Source organism: Topomyia yanbarensis, chromosome 3 (genome assembly GCF_030247195.1).
Source record: "Topomyia yanbarensis strain Yona2022 chromosome 3, ASM3024719v1, whole genome shotgun sequence".
Classification (NCBI taxonomy): domain Eukaryota; kingdom Metazoa; phylum Arthropoda; class Insecta; order Diptera; family Culicidae; genus Topomyia; species Topomyia yanbarensis.
In genome coordinates this window covers 253489687-253513038 of record NC_080672.1, presented here as the reverse complement: position 1 = coordinate 253513038, position 23352 = coordinate 253489687, and the positions used below count along the sequence as shown (strand labels likewise).

The 23352-nt window shown below is 37.1% G+C and overlaps 1 protein-coding gene across 10 annotated transcripts in view; it reads left to right on the top strand.

Moving 5' to 3' along the window:
- LOC131690966 (cell adhesion molecule Dscam2) overlaps positions 1-23352 on the top strand; it is a 352778-nt gene that overhangs the window by 122565 nt on the left and 206861 nt on the right. For 7 of the 10 annotated variants that reach the window (XM_058977077.1, XM_058977074.1, XM_058977075.1 and 4 more), the window contains one exon: positions 2493-3137. In XM_058977077.1, the coding sequence (XP_058833060.1) occupies positions 3086-3137 (52 nt within the window). In that variant the 5' untranslated portion in view covers positions 2493-3085. Of the gene's footprint in view, positions 1-2489; positions 3138-23352 lie in introns of all 10 variants that reach the window. The other 3 variants (XM_058977067.1, XM_058977069.1, XM_058977073.1) reach the window with 2 other exon arrangements.

Here is a 23352-nt window from a genome sequence, read left to right as displayed (position 1 = left end):
GATTTTTCGTACTCTGTTCATCAACGATCTATTGGGGTACACATAAGATCATTGTCTCATTGTGATAAAGTTTGTCTATGACAAACCAAGAGAACACTAGAAATTCGGTTTGATGAGCTTTTTGCAGAAATAGCAAAAGATTCGATAGAATCAGATAAGCAAAAATACCAATTTTTAATTTTAAAAGAGACTTACGAGAAATAAACACAATAAAAGTATTTCTGTTTATTTCTGCTATTACTATAGTGTGCTAATAGTCTAATTGAAGTGCCATAAAGATCCCCAGCTTTTTGTAATGAATCGCAAGTATACACAACCATCTTAACAGTGTGTCGGTTTTACCCTATCCATAGGGTGTCGGTTTTACCTCATCAGCGCACATTTTTTATAAAAGCAATTAAAAATATTGAATTTCTCAAACTCGTCTTCAATGCACCTAGTTGATCATAGGAAAAGCCGATAATAATTGGTACTGAAAAATTTGGTAATTTGAAAAGCTTTTGCTCGGTTAAAACCTTAAAATCTGCCAACAAAATTTAACATCCAGACGAGTATGAACGCCGCTGTCGTATGTTTTGTTTATTTTTATGACATTCGGCGCACCAACGTAAATCCAATTTTTCTTCAAACGCTCTACATAAACGTACTAATAATAAAGTGTCGTTATGAAATGAATAAAAATTTGTTTTCTAGGAAAAGTTATGGGGTGTCGGTTTTACCCATAGCGTCGGTTTTTCCCACAATTCCCCTACTACCTGTTGTTAGAGGCAACTTAGCATTGAGTGAAGATCGGTCCAATATGGATATTTTCTCATCGCAATCGATAACTTTCAATGCTTGATCAATGAATCAAATAGCATTCGTTGCAATTTTTTGGGTATGAATATGAAGATATTTAGGCATCAATAGTACTATCCGAGACTCTAGTACCATAAAGGCCCGTAACTATAGGTTTCAAATGCCCTTCTTATACATAAGAGCGTCAAAACTGTCCAATCACTTCGATTGAATTCGAAAAATATTATGGATCTCGTGCCTCATTTCTGCATGGATAACAATCGAATATAGTGAAGCATACTCAGATTGAAAAATGATCACGCGGAATAAATGAATGGGGGGAATGCAAACAAACGAACTTGGTTACGCATTTCAACGATACTGATTTGTTTGCAACTTGAAAATAGGTTACCATGGAAGGTTTTCGGCTGTACACATTTTCGTGCATCGAAACCGTGGATTACTATCAGGTTTGATTGGGTGATGAGTGTTAATTTTGATGAAAATTGGCTTCACTGGTTCACAGAACAAGGTCTCAGGTCCTACATTCTCGTAGAAAATCTTTGTTAATTGTGTCGCTGAAATCAAGAAACGCCGCATTAGCGGCAAGAAGCATACGATTTTGCATTCACATTCGCAATTAATAACAATAATAAACAAAATGCAAAAAAATATTGAAGCATCTTGATTATAGAATTGGAAAAAATGAATTCTGATAAAAAAAATAAATATTAAATCGACGTGTTCAAATTCAAATGGTCGTATTTTCCTCCAGTTAAATCGAAATCGTTTCAAACTTTAATTCGTGTAGTATTATTTTATAATGAACAAACAATCGTAAGTTTTTCTTTTTAATATCAAAAATAAAAATGAAAAAATACGAGCATTTATCATGTAAAATGTAAATCATGTAAAAAACTGAAAATGCGGTTATGCGACTTTGAATATCCACCTTTCATTTGTACTGCAAACAGCTCCGAGTTTACTGGCCACATCCGCTCCCGAGCGTTCTGAATTCGCTTTGTAAATCTTCTTTCCTGACGCAGTTTCTGTCTCCCTGTACCGCTTTGACACCTAGTTGACATCTTCTGGAAAACAGAGAAACGTTTCTTGAAACGTTTCATCATGTGGTGCTATCCAAAGAGACCGGGCAAAAAGAAGCGTGCCGATTACAAATTTGCAGAGCTTTATACTACCCATAATCGCATATTTGAGATTTCCTATTTTTATGGAACAAATTTGCGATCATATGTAGTATAGGTGCTAAAAATCTTAAAATCTCTCTTAACAGGCAATAAACACCCATAACACTAATGGTTTTGCAAACACGTTTATGACATGGTTTTTCACATTCAAACATTCCATATTTCATATTCCCAACTTACGGTCTACGGGCAAAATGCCACTCAATAGCGCATAAATTTGGCAAGAAACAATTTCTTCTCACTTCGAGAAACCCGCCGTGTGCAATAAACTGCGTGAAACATCTGCGTGCATAAAACATCGCTTTTTATCTGATTAATAATTAATATGCAAAATTTCTCGCACACTTGTATTGTCTCGTACAGGCCACTTTTCGATCCGAGTAACTTTCGCAACATGATGCTTTGTAAAGCGGAAGAAAATCAATTTTGTTCTTTTCTCGAGAAATCCCTGTAATGTAAAAGTTTTCCAACGTCTTTATCTTTTTCTCTCCTTTCTTTTTTTTACAGCAGCAGCAGCAGCAGCATCATCACTAAAGTGACTCCATCAACATCAACGCCAAAAGTTCTGCCAAGTTCGTCGTCGTGCCTCTCCCCTTGCTTTGATGACACTTTCAGTGCTTCAGCTGTGCGGAAGTTTTGCTGTCGCGCTTTCCTTGCCAAATGCAGCTGTAGGTGTGCTCGCAGTGTGAAATAATTAATTGCATGTATACATATAGTCTACAGTAACTTACTATTGGTAGAATAAAATTGGAAAATATCTGCTCCGAAGCGATAGCAGGCACTGACTTTTGGTAATTGGGAAAGCGAACTGTTTGGTAGAAAACTTCTCGATTCGCTATCAAAAATAGAAAGTGCATCTTCGGGACTTTAATTAAGTGACGTTGATTGTGCAAACTGGATATTGCTTCGGGACCGTGGAAAAGAGTTTTGAGTCAGTTTGGTGAATCAACCAGATGAAATGCTGTTTTACTAAGCATGGGTACTGCTATGTCCACGACTTCTATAGACATAATATGGTACAGTAGGAGAACTGGAGAGCAGTAAAAGCTGCCGGCTTTTATTCGTAGCTCGCCGATCTATGAACTAGCCGTAGCGCAGCAATAATGGATGTGCACGGACTTCTGACGGCCGTCTGTATTCTGTATTTTCTAAATGGTAAGTAGCAGCAAATTATTTTTTTTTAGTTTATTAGTGATGTCTCAATTGAAGTTTTTACCAAACGCGGACCTTACAAAAACTTTATTCAGTAAATAAAACCGGTAAAAATATTTTCGAAACATTGTGAACTAGCGAGTTTCAAATAGAACAGAGTTTGTGCCGCTGACTAGGTTGCAGTTATTCTTAAATTGACTTGGACGTGCGGTGACAATTTCCGAACAATTTGAACCGAAACCGTTGAAGAATATAGAAAAAGCTTATTCGCGAAGCTGCTATTGGATGCGATCTGTAAGCAGTGCTCTGAATCGGTAATCACTTTAAATCAGCTGAAATGCTAAAGATTTTTTTACAGAATCATGCATCTATCGTGGTCAACTCTCACACATTCGAAATTGGACATGATTACCGAGAATTTCTCGAACAATACGATTACGACGCCGCCTGCAACTTATACATCTTGGCCCGTCCCAAAACGATCCGGGGCCAAACGTGCTCACGAAGCTGAGGATGATAAATTGGCTACTAAACCCAATGTCTACCACAATAGAAAATACTGGTCGCAGTGGTACGTCTCCAACAAAAAAACAATGTGTGTCAAAAAGAAGGTTGATACAGCAAAGGTACCCATAATCACTATTAAACCCGTCACTAGTAAATGTTGGATCTACTCATCACGAATTGCTACTATCGTTTCCGAGAATGAGATTGATGCTATGGTTATGGATCCGATCGAAGTCTTCATTCTTAACTTCATTTCCTTCAAAATTGGCTTAGATCCTCAACTTCGTGAACTCAATGCTGAAACCTGGCCCGATGGGATGTATTTCTCCGACTTCACCGACTTTTGTCAAGAACGTTCTACTGATGGGTTTCGGAAAACACCTCGGCTGGGATAAATCCATAGCAAGTAGCAGATTTTAAAACACGAACGGCAACGGTGCGTCCCCCGTAGAAAGCAATATGGAATCCCCCAATCCTCTCAGCACAGTCGTGGCTCTTGCAGTTAGAAGTAGCTCCAGTCGTCCCAACCCTGTGTCTGAGAAGGGAGAGGGAGACTTCCAAATTGCTCTCTTTGGAAAGTATTTTAAATATAATGTGGACAAATCATCCTTTTTGCCTGACGGAACCATTTTTTCTAGCTCGAATGCTTCCGACCGTCAATTGATCAGTTTGCGCCAACAACCTCTCCTACGATCGTTCATATTCAGGGAGCAATTCAAGTTACATCACGGGCGCCACCAATTCATGGAATTCACGCGCGACTAATGTTGATAGCAGTCATTGCTGTCGCCCCTGCGCTTCCAGACGAACTAATCATGAAGGATTACCTGTCAGCCTTTCCGTGCCCGAAGTCATCGTTGATCCATTTATATTATCAAAATGTGGGTGGCATGAATTCACATTTGCACCTATCACCAAGTTACCTCGGACTGCTGTTACGACATCAATGCATTGACGGAAACATGGCTCAATGATCAGACTCTTTCCAGCACGGTGTTTTGCTCCAACTACGAGGTTCTCAAGTGCGATCGTAGCCTCCTCAACAGCCACAAATCCTTTGGTGGCGGCGTTTTGCTCGAACGGAGAAAGTTGGTCAGCTACAGCTATCGACAATACAGCGATTGTATCCTTCATTTCTGCGTTATGGACATATCTGACAGTCGCAGTACAGTGCCGGGCAGTTGCATGGGAAAACTGACAGCCATTGTGGACATTCCGCCAAACTTCGAGGTTCACGATATCGGCCGGACTGACATCTCGGGGTATAAGATCCGTTAGGTTGGAGTTTCCAGGAACGTACTGTCACCGTCACGTCTCCTATTCTATTATTTCTAGGGAACGTAGAGAGTGGAACCTTTCAGCGGTTCGATAAATATTACAAAAACTACGCCAAAAATATCCGAAATTTAACGTGGACAGGCTTATTTTATGTCTAAAAGCTAAACGCCACGTTCGCTATTCAATATTTCACAAAAATCTGCGACTGGAATATAAATCCTTCGAAAGGGTTTTTCTCAAATATAAAAGTTTTGTGTGATAGATTATGACGCTCTCTGATTGAGCAGGATTTTCAGGATCTGATAGGGCAATCTCGTGATTATGTTTCCAACCTTAGTCATAGGTAGTTAATTAATTCGTGGGTGATATTAGTGGCTCTTTAAACTACTGCATTTGTTACATCGCCATAGTCGTGTTTTATACAAAGGAATACTTTCCAAACACTAATCGCGAGGCGAACTTGTTGAATTATCATAAACCCAGCAGCCCGACGTTTACCTCCTAATCCCGGCACTGACAGACGGGATCCATACTTCTGGCAAGCTTATAAAACATCTACTATGCATGTTCAATGAATATTCAGTATATCAGAGAGATGAATGCGGAATAAGCAAATGAAGGAGCCTTCTACACCGATAGAACATCAATGAGACCAGAGAATCGGTTTAATTTGTATGTTTTCGTTAGTTTTAAATAATTGAAAGAAATGCTTATTTTGGAGGATTCAATCAGCCTGAATCAATCAACAGTTGTTATGGAAATTGTCTAACCCAAAATTAAATAGAACTTTCAGGATAGTCTTAGAATAAATAAGTAATAAAATTGATTCTACCATTCTACCCCGGACGAGTAGCATACCCCATCACAACTACCACTAAGACGATAGGGAAGGAAAGGCCTTCAAACAGAGGTTAAATGATTATTTGTTAGTGGTTTTTCCAACGTCTGTTCGAAGAGGGAATTTTTCGACGATAGTTTGCAATCGTCATCGTACTCGTTTACTGAAGCACTTATTTCCACGGTCGAGGGGTGATAAAATATTGCAAGTTGTGCGGAAAATTAAATCACGTACTAGTATTCTTCCAAACTGGAAAATCAGCGGGCGGCAAAGTAATCCCAAGTAGAGCAGAGCATGGAATCATGCATACAAATTATTTCGGATTGAAATGGAAATTTATTCCTTGGTTGGTTTGATTATATAGCAGTTGTAACTGGACTTTACGTCTGTGAGATTTTAGTGCTGGATGCCATGAAGGTAACGGTTTTCTTTTTACTTCATTTTGTTGCTAGAAGGTATTCATTGGCTTAAATGGCACGTTCCCCGTATGTAGTTGGAGATTTGTGCCTTGCCGTGTGTTTTCATCATTTCCAGAGCGGAAGGAAAGGAGAAGGAGGTGTAGGGAAGTAGAATTAGAAGGGTGGGAAAAATAACAGCACAAAAACAAAAACAAACAGCAGGTAAGTTAATCTCGCAAGTAGATCAACTCACCTGCGAGTAAGCCTAAAGCTCTTTACCACATTGGATAAGAAACTTTAGTATGTCTCTGAGTTTCAGTCGTCCAAACATGGTGTCGTGTATGTAAGGACGGCCGAAAGCTCGAAATCGCAATTGCGCTACTACAGGACAGTTGCATATCAGATGATATGAGGTTCCGTAGTTAGATTCACAAAGATCACATGAAAAAGACTCAGCGCGCTGAATAGTTGCCATGTGATAATTGAGTTTGCAGTGGCCGGTTAAAGCCCTGGACAGAATACCGCAGTGGTGCTTCGAAAAATGTAGGAGATTTTTCGAAATCACTGAGCACGGTTGTTCTAGAAACGCCTTTGTTTGGCGACGCCTTTGTAGATTTCTCCAATAACTACGGTGCTCGGACGAAGCCCAGGACCGTATTTTTTCCCTTATCCAACTTGTCGAAATTGGTAGGGCGGGCTCAGAACCAACGAAGTCAATCGCTGAACCTGCCCTAGCCAATTCGTCAGCCCATTCATATCCAGTAATACCAGAATGTTCGGGTACCCAGACGATTTATCTGAGCTAAGGGCCTTGCTTGCAGCCTGACTATCGGAACAGAAATTTATAACTTTGCCGGACAAACTCAGTTGAAAGGCCGCACAGTGGCGGATCTTCAAACAAAAGTCGGACAAAACCTCAAATGTTACCTAATTTGGCTGAAAATCACAATTCAAGCTAATTTTGAGGCGCTGGGCTCATTTTTTATGTCAAAAGTCGTTAAATATTAAATGCATTTTTCCATACAGTGTCATTGAACCTTTCTTATAACTATGATCTCATTTTTATGATAGATTTTCCGTTACTGTTCACCAATGTCAGCAATATCATAAAAAATGAACACTACTTTAAATCCATTCAATAACGTGTTGGTTCACTGGAGATTGTCCAACTATTTTATACAAAACACCATGCGCCTCCATATCAGCAACAAAGCTTAAAAATCTCCTTAAACCTTTTTGCGCACCTAGGCCATTATATTCGAAAAGTAGAGGTTATTTCCCATAGAATGTATACTATGTGACCGTTCCGAAATGATTTCGAAATTTGTACAGAATACATTAGCGAAAAAAAGTATTTTTGATCGGACTACCTCAAACATATTTAAACGAAAAAGTCATAGTTCCAATCAAATTTACCGAATGTAATTTAATCGCTAACCAAGTTCTTTCATTCCTCTACACAATGAAACTAGTTGTGCTAAAATCGGAACAAAATCAAAAGAGCAACATGCATTTGAAGTGAACAGAGCAATTGTGGTTTTGGAAATGAAAATCATTAAAAAGTCCGGACTTTCCTACGTTTAAACTGAGGTTAAAAAAAAGTTAAAGTTCTTTTCCAATGATCATAAAACTTTGAATATACATCGTTCAATACATGAGAAATTTAGGAAAAATATAAAATATCAATATTTCAAAAATAAATTTTTGAGGTTTTGGCCAGGCTCCAGCCACTGTGAGCCGTTTGTACTCCGCACATAATCGCAAAGATTTCTGCTTGGAATTCAGTTTAGTGTCTACCTAGTGAGTGAGATTGTTCCAATCTCGTTTCACGACAGTAGACACCAGCACCAGCACGCCCCTCCATCAAAGTAACAGATCACTTGCTTCCGTTGTTGTCTTTCCATATAGCAAAACAACCACTTTTCTCGAGAGGGAATCTTCACATGGAATGTCCTGTAAGGAAAACTATGTGTGAGTACAATATTGCTGGGAGCAAGAAAATCTTCACCCCATGTAACCATTTGTGGCCACAATCGCGTATGACTGGTAGCAAGATCAACATAATTACTGTTCCAAAGCCCAGTAACCTGCAGTATGTATACATGATAGTGCTTCTTGTTTTAGGTGTATGTGTAATGGTTTGATATTTAGAAGTGCCTCAAGAGCAGCAATCAGAGTTGTGCTGAAAGCACCAGTCAACGCCATGAGCTCCATTCTTTGCAGATGGTTTAGCTTTGACTGGACCGTCATCACCTCTCCTCTCTGCCACCACACAAGGCATCCGTATGACAGTATTGGACGTACAATTGTAGTGTAAATCCAATAGATGTATTTAAGTTTGAGTCCCCAGGTCTTTCTAAAAGTTCGTCTGCACTGTTCGGAGGCTGTACGCTTTCTTGAGTCTGAAATCAATGTGAGCAGACCAATTCAGTTTAGAATCCAATATAACTCCAACGTATTTGACTTTAACTACACACAGTAGCTCAGAATCAAAAAACTGCAAGGGACGAACCCCGGTTGTTATTCGCTTCTTCGTGAAAAGAACCATTGAAGTTTTGCTTGGGTTAAATGATATATGGTTAAATGTCGACACCACTGTTCGACAGCCCTTAATGTTTGTTGCATTAAGTCAAAGAGTGTTCCGATGCAAAGTCCAATAATTAGTATTTGGTAATCGTCAGCAAATCCGTAGGTTGAAAATCCAAGCTCATTGAGTTTCTTCAACAAGCTATCGGCAACCATGCTCCATAACAAAGGTGACAGAACGCCACGCTGAGAACAACCACAAATACTCAACTTCCGTATCTCAGCCAGTCGCTGTGACGAGTAAAAAATGCTAAATGCTGGTTACTGAGCATTGCGTTTATCCAATCCGAGATACATGCAGGTATCCCATGACCACGCGTCGCTTCTAGAATAGACTGGAAGGACACATTGTCAAAAGCACCCTCAATATCTAGGAATACACCTAAGCTAGACTGCTTGAGCGAGAAGGCTTTCTCAATGTTGTAAACAACATCGTGAAGCAGAGTGGTCGTGGATTTCCCACACTGATATGCATGTTGCATTTTGTGCAGTGAATATTCAACTAAACTAACGTTCCTGATGTGATGATCGATTATCCGTTCCAAAGCTTTCAGAAGAAAATAACTTGAGCTAAAAGGGCCTAAAACTCTTGGTTTCTTCCCCCTTTGGGAATAAATCTAACAGTTATTTATCGCCATGCTTTCGGGATGTACCCGGTATCAAGACTGGAAAGCAAAATCTTTTTCAGGCCATGTTTGAAAATATCAAATCCCTCTGCAGCAGCACGGTAAGTAGTCCATCTTTTCCGGGTGATTTGTATGGAGCAAAGCTGTCAACTGCCCACTGAATCGGTCTTCAGTGGTAATCAATGTGCGTGCTAACGCCCACGAGTCCGAATCACCACAATGAGATCTGTGAACATTGTTCAGCTCCAGATCGATACAACCTGGAAAGTGTGCGTCGAAGAGACAATTAAGAACATCTTTTTCGTTCGTCACATGTATAGCATCTCCGGTTTTTAAGGAGTTCATCTGAAAATCTGTCGATTTCGAAAGAATTTTATTAAATTGCTAGCCTCGTTCAGACTAGAGACATTAGTGCATAGGTTGAGCCAGCCAGCCCGCTCTGCAGATCTAAGACATTTCTTATATGCACTACGAGCTGACCTGAAAGCCCTGGAATCATCACGCTGACGCCGGTTCCAAGCTCTTCTCATATCCTTTTTCATTCTTTCAAGCTCAGCCCTCCACCACGGGGTTCCTCTAGTCGTTTTAGCAGTAGGAAGTGGACAAGCTTCTTCGTAGGGTGCTACTATGAATGAGTTTGTCGTATCCACGACGTCATCTAAGTCATCTAGTTGACTAATTGTTGGAAAATATCCATGAATTTTAGTCGCCATGTTTTCCAAAAAGTCCCAGTTTGTAGATTTAGGATTACGATATGTTACCACATTGAAGGTGACATCAAAATGATCGAAAAATATATATTTATGATCGGATACAGACGGTTCAGTTCCATTTGGTACCTTCCAATTTCCCAGCTCATGCAAAATTCTATTAAAGCAAAGCGTTATGTTTAACACCTCCTCCCTCCCAGACCTCGCATAAGTTGGTCGGTTTCCCACATTCAGAATATGGAGATTTGTACTGCTTATGTACTCCATCAGTTCAGAGCCTCTCAGATTGATGTCTGAGCTGCCCCAAATGATGTGATGAGCATTCGCATCACTGCCGATAATGAGCGGAAACCCACTTCAGCTACAATATTATACAACGCTTTTGAAATCATCAGCAAAGATGACTCGTTATGCGGTTGATATGCTGAACAATATATGTAGTCTACGTTACCGACAGTCAGAGTAACTGTGACAACACAGATATCGCGAGGTGTGAGCACCGATATGAGACACTCATCAATAACCTTATTAGCATGAATTCAAGCACGAGACATTTCACGTGGGTTAGTCATGCCGTTGTAAGCAACGAAGGCAGTGTTCAGTAACTTTCCAAAATAGAAGTTTCCTTTATGGAAATACGGTTCTTGAACCAATGCTATGGAAACTTTACCTTCCTGCATGAGTCGAAATAAATTCATAGTTGCTGTACGTTTATGCTGGAGATTGATTTGTACTATTCTAACCATTGTTGATTAGAGAACTGTACATTTCATTTCCAACACAAAATTGCACAACAACTAGAGAACACCAAGCGAGTTGGGATGTTAACGTATATAGCGAGCCATATCAGATCATTTGATTCTCACGAATTGCGAAGAAAATAATGGTCCACTGTGTCAGAGATTCGCATAACACAGTAAGGGCAAAACCCAAAATGCTCCGTGCGCGACTGGCATATTTTAGACCTTCCAGTCATTAAGTCCTCGGCACGGAACTACACCTTGATCTAGGGACTTCTACTTTCAGTCGCCTCCTACGGCATGGGAGCAGAAACCCAGTGGCTCAATTCTTAGCCGGATACCACAAGGCCTCTGGGCAGGTTCGTCTGTACACATCAAAATTTGATATTCGAAATCCAGCAAAACTTCACCGAACTACCATCAGCCGAGAGTCTCAGCAAACCCCCAGCCAACAAAAATTCGGCAAAATTAAGCGGATCATCGGCGAAAAAACTTCGGTGCGTAGAGTGAACGTTCCGCTGCGTAATACAGCATACTGGGGAGTTCGCCCAGCTCAGGTTCCGTTCGCCATTGAGAATATTTTAAACTCCCTCGACAATTTTACCCATAGCACGGGTCGCATGACACTATGGAATGGGGGTTCCCTGTTTGGTGGGTTTTTACCGCTGGAACAGGTAGTCCGTAGTGTAATTCTTAGCCGATTGAAACAACCACTACCGACACTACACGGCTTATCTAGGCTGTTTGGAGAAAGAAGCTGACATTGAAAGACAGCTTTCATGGATGGCCGAACAGCCGGCAAATGCCATAAAGGTAACGGTTTTCTTTTTGCTTCGTTTTGTTGCTAGAAGGTGTTAGTGAAATAAAAGTTAAAATATGTAGGCAATGAACTACTGAAATAGTTTTGATTATCCTTTTATGAATGCATTTGTTTGTCATTCCCGAGTGTATTAAAAATAGTTAGTAAAATAAGTCTACCGTACTTATTCGAGTGCGCGACGTTTGGTATAAATACGTTAGGCATAAGTACGTTAGGCATAATGGACGTTAGGCATAATGGACGATTGGCATAATGTACGTTAGGCATAATCGACGGTAGGCATAATTCACAAAAATATAAAAATAATCTCAAGGCTTTCGTTATTATAGAGATTTCGCTTATTTTTGTCAGATTGGAAAAAAGGACGCTTTGCTATACCATACCTTCGCATAACTATAGCGAGATATTTAACCCTTGCAAGTGTAGTTTTTTCTATTTATTCTGAAGACGAGACGAAGAAAATATCCCTTCATTTAAGTGAACAGTTTTGAACAGATGGAGATGGCTTTTGGTCACGGTTTCAGCAAATATTATTATTTTTTGTCTATCGCCTACGTTTCAAAGGTCTTCATCATCAGGGCAAACAACGGTTACAATAATATCAGTTTTGATACAAGCACATTTCAAGCCTCTTAGATTTGTTACTAATACCGTTGTATCCAAATATAAAAAAAAAACAAAATAATTAACAGACATTAAGTTTTGGATCCTATGGAATCTGGCAGTGTCATGTACAGGATCAACATTAGGCTACGGAGTCTACGTTTGTGACGATAATTTTTTCGTTTCGGTAACTCGTCACAGTACGGGATTAAACTTTCTCTCATATCAAAGAGTTTCCGTAGTTCTATTTGTGATGGCCTCGAGACTACAATCATTGTGCTTAAGAATATGGGAGACAATCACTATAGAACCAGCAATATTCGTATATTGAATAATAAATGCATCATTCTTTCTTTCATGAGCTGTTCTTCAAGGCTATACATTTTCTTCTTGGACAATTTCATCTTGCATGCATGAAAACTAATCTAAGTTAACCCTTACATGCCCAACTTTTTCTAGTGTTCATAGAGTTCAAGAAAGACGAAAAACCCGCTTATAAAGATGCTTCTTTCGCAGTGCTGGAAGCTGCTCAATATTTACCTTCCGGTGCTCTACACAATTCTCCTAGAAAATTTTCAATATTCTATATACTAGAAAAGATAGTCGAAGACGGTCCAAATTGATACGTTTTATCAGTTTTCAACAATAATGGAAAATAATGAAGATATATCAAAATTTGATTTATCAACGCTAACTGTAAATATCTCTGGTATTACTGCTCTAGCAAAGTTATATCAGACTAATAGCAATAACTTTAGTTCTAAGTTATAATAGTACCTTACTTACTAAGTCTTACTTGTTTTTTTGAGTGAATTCTGCCTAAATCAAAAGTTTTAGCAGTTTAAAAACGTTATTGATTACAAAAAATCACGGGCATGAACGGGTTGATGTGCGTTATTCATGCCTTAATACAAAATAGACCGTTTTTAAACAAGAGTATTAAGCCTATTCTCGAAATGTGCAATTTGTATATTCGTTCATTCGCTGTGCATTCGTTCTGCATCTTTTATTTGATTTCAGATTTTTTGAGGTATTTACAAAAGAATAAAATGTTGATCGAGTTCTATCAGCTTCCAGAGTAATTCTACAACACCAAAAAAAATCAAACATTTGCGCTCTTATCACCCGAGGCTGTCACCACTAAAAAGTTATTTTCGTAAAGGATACTTCAACATGATAATTGATGCCTAACGTCCATTATGCCAATCGTCCATTATGCCAAATGTCCAATATGCCTAACGTCCATTATGCCAAACGTCTTTATGCCTAACGTACGTATGCCAAACGTCCATATGCCTAACGTATTTATGCCTAATGGGGTACACCCTACTTATTCAATTGATCACATGTGCTTTGTTAACTTTATCTTTCGGATATTAAAGCGCCATCGGTTTCATGATATTTTTTCAGTATGATGAAATATGCTGAAAAAAATAAAAAAATGCTATGATTTTGACTAATATTTGACATATGAATGGCTGAGGAAAGAAAGTCGTCATTGTAGTTCGTAACTTTTTATCAGGGGTGGATCCAAAAAAAAATTCGAGATCGGTTCGAAATTTTGAATTTAAAATGAAACACTACGTAATTCTTAACAAACCCCATTTAATGAAAATCAGTATTGGTGGTCAAATTCTGCTTGAAAAGATTTTGATAAAACTAATATAAAATTCAAACTAATTTTAAATTTCTCAACAAGTTGAAAATTTTCGGGAAGGATCCGCACCTACAGGACCCTCCACCTAGAGCCGCCACTGCTTTTTACACCCTCGCATTCACCTATTACCACATACGGCGGACAAAATCCAGTAAACGCTAGTCTAACGACCAAATGTCATTGTAGTTACCTGGCAAGAACCTGCATGTTATGCTCCATCATTTGAAAGAGCTTAGGGCCCCTGTTATCTGTTATATATTTCAACGATGTGACAGACATGCTGATGATTTCAAGATCAATACGGCAATGCACTCTCTGAAGAGCTATGTCCATAGTTCGATTGCAAGCGCTAAGTTAGTTAACTGAATTAGTCAGTGTTTCAAAATTTGTTCTGAAGACCTTGTAATATCCCATGAACCCTTGACTATCACATCGATGTTATTGTTTCAAGCGGGATGCAATCAAAAACTGAACCTGAGTAAGATCCAAAGAACGCTATCCATTCTCCTTATGTGTCGATTATTTCTAAGGAAAATTTTCAGATTGACTTCAACTTATAAAACAACGAATATTTTCAAGTACCATTACTGTCTAAAACCGCTGTTTTGCTTCGCTCTAGAGAATTTTTCGTTATCTGTTGACTTTCCAGTTAATCTCGATAAGTATCGGCTAAAACTCCCACGTCTAAACAGATTTAGGGAACTCGATGATAGTGGTGAAACATCTCATCCCACAGAAGTGCCACGAGGCAATCGGAACTCTATTGTGAAGATTGTTTGTAATATCCAATCCAACGGAATGTCGGAAATATAAATGGGTTAAACGTTCCTCTGGACCTTTTTTTTTCAAAAAAATCATCTCTAGCTAACTTCATTCATAGTTCAATCCGTTCCGTTATCACCTCTGTCAAAAACCAAAAAATAAGTTGTACTTCATTGTTACGTAGCGTTTTTTGAAGATGACGTATTCGGTTTAGCAGACTGCGACCAGCGGTCTTAATCTTTTATTGGCGAAAACCAATGCAAAAAAAGGACGGTCAACGATTGAAAGATGTTTACCGTGTGACAAATCCTGTATAAATTTCGGGAATACAACTTCCGGACTCACCATCTGTTTGTGAATTTCAAGGCGACGCACGATTCAGTGAAACATATACATATAAAGGTTGATGCGTATGACGCTTAAATGGATCAAACTCAGGGATTCCATAAGAAAGCCGGCAACCATAAAATATGACCATTTCTGACTCCAACAAAACTTTGCAGCTATTTTTATGGCAATAGGAATATTGTGACATAAGAACAATTTTTCCAAAGGACGTGATTTGTTCTACTACCGTATTATGTACGGCAAAATCATATGGGAATAAGTTAAAGAGAATAAACAAGTGTGCCTGAAAAATATACACTGAAAAAACTAATGAAATTTTTACTAAAACGAAAATTTATGGTAAAAAAACTGATTTACAAAGTCCCGTTTGTTTAAATTATTTAATTATTTAATTATTTAAATTATTAAATTTTAATTTATTTATTTTAAATATTTTATTGTCCTTTACCCTCTAGTTCCCAAGACCCCCTCTAGGCGGTTTCTTTAAAAACCTACTTAAAACTACTACAACATGATTGTATGTTGTCATCCGCACTAGTATTTCTTCCCAACGCTCAGACCTTTCATACACACTTTGTAGCTTTCTGTCAAAGGTAATTGAAGCTTAAAGTTGAAAATTCGAGGAAAACGTGGAAAAAAATTTTTGGGTTTAGTGATAATCTTCTTTAACCAAATTTTAACTATTTTTGGAAATTGTTATAACTAAAAAAATATTTTTGAGTAGTCCGTTACTAGCATTTTACTGTAGATGTGAATTGGTTTAGTAGAATAATTCGGAAATTGAGCTTTTTTGGTAAAACACTTTGCACGCCTAAAGGTGGTATTGGGCACCTGGGTGAAAAAAAATCAGTCTTTAGTGATTACTTATCGTACTGAAACTAGCTTTATGTGCAATTCTAGCTGAATAGAAGTATGTTTTAAAAACATTGGGTGAATGCTGCTGTTAGGATATGGATGTCCTTATCATTTAATTATATTGAGGGGAGTCTGGGGCTAGTTGGCGGAATCTTTTGTCTCCTTTTGTATTAGACATATGGCGCTGTATATAGTTCTGCACTTCAAGTACTGTGTAAAACATTCTCCAACGCGTTTATGTTGCATTACATTCCGTTTCGTACACGTTAAGCGTTGAGTTTTCGAGCGTATTAGGGTGAAGAGCCCATTTTAGTCGTATTAGGGAGAGTGCCTCACCATTCCATTAATTACTCGTAATACAATTGATGCAATGTGTATGAATTGGCATCAATATCTTTGCTTTCCAAGGCATTGAACTAAGATTCCAATGCGGCTTCACATGGTTAGAGCAAAAATAGGTTCATTACTAGGGGTGAAGTTTTTAAATTTCAGCATTTTTGTTATTAGAAGCTAGTTCAAAGCTATTCCACGAATAACTAGATTTATCGATAGCGCACGAAATGAACTGGCCGTGGCCGTGTATGCATTGTAGGTAATCACAAACAAAATTTGTCTTTGTTTGTTTGTTTACTTCGGAATTTCACCTCAAGAATTTCGAAAATTTGTTTTTAAATACGAACTGTGCGCCGAATTTAAAATGCCGGAACATTCAGGCTGAAAAATTTACAATGCCGGAACATTCAGGCTGAAATAACAATATCGATAGATTTACAGTTTTCTTGAAAAGACGATCCATACTTTATCATCCAAAGTGGTGCTATCATTGTGCGAATAGTCGTAAGTTGGCGAGGTTTCCGCGTCACATATTTAAAATTCTGTGATGCAACCAACAGTCTGCTCTTTTATGCAACGCATTCTCTTTTACACGATCTTCTTAAATTAAAAAAATGAAACATGATAAGTGAAACCATCACCAGCAGACACTGCACAGTGGTCGGAAACGCCAAAAACGTGAACTTAATTCACTAGAGTTCAAACCATCCAATATATTCACAGGGTGTCTTTGGAGGAATTGTTCGTATGAATATTCCCCATAAACAAATAACAATTGAAATTAGGCATGGCTTACTATGATCGAACTAAAAAAAATTAACTTTTTATACTGACGAGGCAGAAAGTTGGTGTCTTCGACATAGTTTTGGAAATGCTCATAGTGAAGAATTTTGTTGAAGAACTTGAGCTTGTAAGACTAAAGGTTATCGATTTATAAGGCGTTTTCTATGGCAACTCCCTCAAATCTAGTTTTTTTAATATAACTTTCTTCATTGTGACTTTTAGTGAATATATTCGGTTTGGCCTCTAGTGAATTAAGTTCGCGTTTTTTGGCGTTTCCGACCACTGTGCACCCATACTATAAATTAGAAGTCAATAATTAAACAACCAATTAATTTGCATCTTGATAGAGTTCAAAATATAAACCATCTGTATTCGCTTATGTTGAAGTAACTAGAATAATTTTTTTTTGGTTTTTATTCGCCCAGGTGCCCAACACCGCCTCTAGGCGGCCTACTTATTTTAAGGCTTTTATGAAAAACCCATTGCTTACATGAATTATCAACATTAATTTCATTTTTATCACCACGAAACATAAAAAAGTTTTTCCAAGCCAAAAAAAAATGGGGCACTAGAGGGTTAAATGAAAGGATACGTTTTTAATGTCATCGTTTCATGGAGAGTTTATCAGTAAAATTCTTTTTTATTAACAATTTGTGTTAAATTTTAACTAATTTACAGACAAAGCTGTATTTTTATAATATATATATATATATATATATATATATATATATATATATATATATATATATATATATATATATATATATATATATATATATATATATATATATATATATATATATATATATATATATATATATATATATATATATATATATATATATATATATATATATATATATATATATATATATATATATATATATATATATATATATATATATATATATATATATATATATATATATATATATATATATATATATATATATATATATATATATATATATATATATATATATATATATATATATATATATATATATATATATATATATATATATATATATATATATATATATATATATATATATATATATATATATATATATATATATATATATATATATATATATATATATATATATATATATATATATATATATATATATATATATATATATATATATATATATATATATATATATATATATATATATATATATATATATATATATATATATATATATATATATATATATATATATATATATATATATATATATATATATATATATATATATATATATATATATATATATGTATACAATAACGGAAGTCTTCTTTTCACTTATTGGATCAATTTCCTAGATTTCTATTTAAATGTGTAAATTCATTATGGTCATTATTGAAAAAAGCCCTAGTACCCCAAGTCTCCGAACATCTTTAAACGTGCAATCTTAAATTCCCATAAGGGAAAATTGGACTGAACCACTTTGTGCATTAAGGGCACAAAACCTAACTTAAATTAAGTTTTATTTTTTTTTGTGTTTCGAATTCATCTCGTCACTAACTAGCACCATCTGGGTGTCTAGTTAGACGATGTATCTAAACTAGTACCCAAATTAGCACTAGTTAGACACAAAAAAATTCCAAGCAGTTCACACGACACATGTGAACGTTCAAAGCAACTGACTTGTCCCGAGTGATGTCCCGGGAAGCAAGCACAGAGGCTCAGATTTGCTGACGAGAAAGCGAAAACGAACTCTTGTCTTTTGGCTCGGGAGCCAAACGCCTGGCATTATGCAATCTTAAATTCCCATAAGGGAAAATTGGACTGAACCACTTTGTGCATTAAGGGCACAAAACCTAACTTAAATTACGTTTTATTTTTTTTGTGTTTCTAATTCATCTCGTCAGTAACTAGCACCATCTGGGTGTCTAGTTAGACGATGTATCTAAACTAGTACCCAAATTAGCACTAGTTAGACACAAAAAATCCAAACAGTTCACACGACACATGTGAACGTTCAAACCAACTGACTCGGGTTTGGTACCTAGCGGGGAAATTAAATAAATCAAATGTGTTGGGGTGATCGGCTGCCGTTGTGTGTGATTCCCGCTTTGCAGGCAGGGTACGATCACCGTCGCCAATGGGATAATCATATGTTCTTTTTGGGATGTCACCATACCCAGGGATAGCATAAGGGTTAGTGCATTGGGCCGGAGTCTCAAAGGTTGCGAGTTCGAGTCTCGCCTCTGGGGGGAATTTTTTTCACATGATTGCTTAGCTTCACTCACCATTTCCGATCGTTTTTCCCCGTTGGATACCACCAGTCCTAAAATAAGGTATTGGCACTTAAGTCAAAAGACAAAAAATTGAGTTATTAATCTGATATAGTTTTTGTGGCACATTGTTCTAAGCGACTCGCCACTTGGTTACCGATGAAAAATTGGGAATTGCACGCGTAATCCGATCGGTTGTCATTTTATTTTATGACGAATTGAGCGTTTGTATCAATCAATGTAATAAAAAAACCCTTTTATATGAAATCTCAAAAGAAGACGCTTTGGTAGTTTAAATATGTAAATATTATGTTTGTTTGGAAATGTCAAGTCCATCTTGTCCGGGCTTTTACTAGAGACCACTAATGACGATTCACGATTGACAATTCAAGTCATTATTTTATAAGGAAATACTTCCAGCTGGCATGTCGGTTTGTCGGTGTTAGAACGTTTAATTCAAATATTCCATAATCCTTGACGTACTTTTGACAGTGCAAATATTTTTCCATTTTTGATGACCCTGCACCATTCAAATATTTTTCGAACAAATGGCGCTTCCACAACTTGTTCCATAAGAAACGTTTTCCAATTATAAAAGCCGCAGTTCGAAACCACTTTCTATACCGACGATGCTGGTAGATATGGGAAGACAAAGTATGGGAGAAATTTCTAACCTAACTGCACTGTTTTCAGCGAAATGTGTTCATCCTTGAGAGCAAGGGTGAACACTCGCATAAGTAATGGTGAGAAGTGCAGCAAAACGTGCGAAAAGGGGCAAACTCGCGTGGAATTCACACCACCCATAAAAGCGATCCCAAGCTGGCAAACGATAGGATGCTGTTCATAGCTGGCCGTAGAAAAGGGGAAAATTCCTGCCGATCTCTGATGTTCGATAGCAGCTTCCAGCCTGTGGCCCATTTCCGCCACGCTACGTTCTTCTTTTGTGAGCCGAGCGCATAAGGCCACACTCGGCACGTGAAAGCATTTTCGACATGTTCCATTCACAGCATATACGAGTCGAGTTGGAAATGAATGTGAATGTTAGGATACTTTGGCACTCCGTTGAATTGCATAGTTTTGCGAGTTTTGCGCTTTGTGAGTTTGGAGAACAGCAGTTTGTTGCTCAGCACCAAGACAGTAATCTCCGAGTGCATGAAATTCGCGTTTCAAAAAAGTTGTGCTGGTCATATCGAAAGTTGTAATTTGGTCATTATTTATACATTTTGCACTCTAGTTCAGAAACGGTCGTTTTGCTGGTAATTATACTGTAGTAAACGAGCTTGTTTTCTGTTTAATTTCTAGATAATTTTACATAGTATGCAAATTCGATAGTATGTGAAACCGTTGTCAAACTGTCAAATTAAAGTTCCAGCATTGCGATTCTGCAATAATATTCTCTATGGAAAATGGGCTACGCCAATAACAAAAGTTTGACGGATCTAGACGCTTATACGGAAAATCAAACAACGGAAATAAAAATCAGGCAGCAATTCTTGTTTTTTTTTTCAGAAAGTTCCGTTTTTCACAGGAAAACGTAAATTTGTTCATTGGTTTCAGAAGAAAGTGAATTCCAACCGTTCTCTCAGTCCTTGGGACTTGATTTCGAAGAAAGCTAAAATCCGTAGTAATTGCTTCAACCATGACAATACCTTTTTCGAGTCAGTCCATTAAAGCCATGAAATATTCAAAACAGAGATCAGATCCCACGCTTGCTTGGATTTATCCCATCCAGGACCGGTCAGGGAAAGGGGGGGAGGGGGGAATTAATGATACTGTCTGTTGTTCACCACCGCCACCGTACACTAAAAGCCCCACGACGAAAGGTTTGATTTATATTCTCAACGAGAGGATAAATTGGGTTGGTTCACCCTCGTCAACCGAACCGTATCTATAAATCTGTCGATATTGAGACAAATGCCGGCCATTTGCAGAGTATTTTTATACGGGTTTACTGCATTTTTAGTGCCATTGGAACAGATTAGTTGATAATAATATTGAACGTTAATAATACACTGTTTATTGGTAAACATTTTCCGATCACAATGGGGGTTACTAAAATATATTGGCTTATCTGCTGCGGGATGTATAGTGAGCTCATATCTCGGTCCTTTTTTGTTTTAACAAGCAAACCATTGATTTTATTATGAACTATGTCTAGTAGGGTAGGACTAAAATTAGATCCCTGCTCAGAGCGTTGTTTTTGGGTCCCAGAACAACTATGCAAATTCATAGCTCGATAAGTCTAACTATATTTTTGCATCCATTGTTTAAGGAAAGGGTAAGGGGTAAATGTTTAGAAATTTTAATAAAGCTAATTGATCAAAACTTTTGTACATTATAATGTTCCATTTCAATAATATTCTGTCATTTTTTATACAAAAATATCGACAAGCAACTCGGTGGCGAAGCTTTTTATAGCACAGATCTGGAAAAAATACGATTTTCTGTGTTAACTGCCATTCAAAAACTACTTAACCGATTTATTTCAAACTTTGCATACACATTCTTTGTAAAAAATGTAACACCTACGTGAAGTTTTCGAATTTTTCAATTAAAGGGTTTTTTACATTTCTTACAAAATAAATGTACAGGATTCGCTCAGCTCAACAAATTGGGTCAATGTCTGTATGTATGTGTGTATTTATGTATGTACACTAATGTCAAGTAATTATCTCAGCAACTGTTGAACCGATTTTAACGTAACTAGTTTCAAATGAAAGGCCTAACGTGACAATTTGACACTATAATTTTTTTGTAAGATGATGTTTACTTTTTGAGATATAGGTCATTTTGTCAAAACACAACATGTTTGAAGCAAATAACTTTCGAACGAAGCAATTATACCAGGCTACCTGTTTGTCATTAGCTTAAAAAAGCATTTGAAAATACCTTTCTAACAAGCGATAAATTGTTAAAATCCGCCCGATATTAAGCATTTTATATTTTCAATCCTCACTTACCATTTTCCAATAACTAAAAATGAAGCGGTGATGTAGATGTTGGATGGTTTATTATTAGTATTAACTTTTATGAAAAATATCCGCAAAATAAATTCGAAAAAAGTCTTCCTAAGACTCCCTAAACTCCCAATGGGGATTGCAAGTACGATGATTCTTCTAATTTATAGCGAAGGTTTCGATTGCCCATATTTGCTCTATGCTGAGAACGCTTCAATTGGAGTTTCAATGGCAGTCACAATTAGTAGTCTTTTTCGTGGTATTTGTTTGTTTAGGACTCATTAATCGACTCTCCGGAACTAGAATTCCGAATGAAACAATTCCCAAGCTATAAGTGTGACACGTAAATAGACTGCATTGTAATCGATTGGATGGACGGCTTTTGTGTTATCGACAATAATATAATTGCCAACATAGCCTAGATACTCCCTTCTATTTACTTCTATGCAAACAGATACTTTGAAATATTTACTTGTCCCCTTCACCAGCATTCTCTCTCTTTCTGTCGCTCTTTTTATAAGGGGTTTGAAAGCACATGTGACCTTATCCCAGTTAACTATTTCCAATTACGCGTTAATGTACTGGACTTGAAAATTGTATTCTGCACACAATTCTGTGACCAAAAAGGGGCCATGCATAAATGACGTAGCATTTTTGGGGGTAGGGGGGGTATATGAAATTTGCGACGAAGTGTGACGAGGGGGAGGGTAGGGTCAGATGATGTGCAAGGTAGCATTGAAAAAAAACTTATTGATTAGAAAAAACAATTTAATGTTCCTCCGTTTCCAAGAGAAATAAATTTAAGTTTCATGCTCCATGAAATTCAAAACAAAACTATCAACACTATATTTGTCATGGAATGGGCTTATTTTGTACGCAATTTGCTGTTATAATGAAAATATTGATTAAAATTTGTACACCCAAAACAAAAATCTCTTGCAATAATTGCAAGCGACAATCGCTTGCAAATAATGTTAGCATCGCTTGCAATTTTGCAGTTAAAGCCGCTTGCAATTGTTGCAAGCATATAAAATCACTTCATCTCTCTCTATACGTACATACGTTTCTTCAACACACTGTCAAAGGATTACCACCACATTCACGTGCCTATGCTGGTTGGTATAGCAACGCACGGCGAGTTTTTATTTTCTGTCTACTTTTTATTCATTC